This window comes from Plasmodium reichenowi, chromosome 4 (genome assembly GCF_001601855.1).
Source record: "Plasmodium reichenowi strain SY57 chromosome 4, whole genome shotgun sequence".
Classification (NCBI taxonomy): Eukaryota; Apicomplexa; class Aconoidasida; order Haemosporida; family Plasmodiidae; genus Plasmodium; species Plasmodium reichenowi.
This window is the reverse complement of record NC_033649.1, coordinates 813,603-814,062: the sequence shown is the minus strand read 5'-3', so window position 1 is coordinate 814,062 and position 460 is coordinate 813,603. Positions and strand designations below refer to the sequence as shown.

Genomic DNA, 460 nt, shown 5'->3' with positions numbered 1-460 from the left:
TTATAAACAATAAATTGATAATAAATTATAAACAATAAATGGTAATAAATAATTTATATATATATTAAAAAATTTTAAACAATTTAATAAATGAAAATGAAAACAACTTTATAAGATTATAAAATTAAACATTATTCATTTAAGATAACAAAAATAATAATATAATTTTATAAATATATACATATATATTTATGTTTTACACATTTTTGGATTTTATATGTAAAATATAATCTTAATTAAAAAATTCCATTTGTTAATTAATGAATTAATTATATAAATAATCTAATTAAGGTACAAAAAAATATTTACAAATAAAAATAAATAAAAATAAATAAATGTATATAAATATATATATATATATATATATATATAATTTGTTCAGTTGGACCACCAGGGATGATTACATAATTCCTTCAGGCTTAATTGCTCACGATTTTCCAAGGGTAATAATTGCTACAAA

General features: G+C 14.3%; 1 protein-coding gene across 1 annotated transcript in view; it reads right to left on the bottom strand.

Moving 5' to 3' along the window:
• Positions 1–378: 378 nt before the first annotated feature.
• The window catches only part of PRSY57_0421700 (serine/threonine protein kinase, FIKK family), a gene marked incomplete at both ends in the record, with an annotated part of 2,705 nt that continues 2,623 nt past the window's right edge, over positions 379–460 (bottom strand). The window contains one exon of the mRNA XM_020114533.1: positions 379–453. Coding sequence (XP_019970810.1) covers positions 379–453 — 75 coding nt within the window. The remainder of the gene's footprint in view (positions 454–460) is intronic.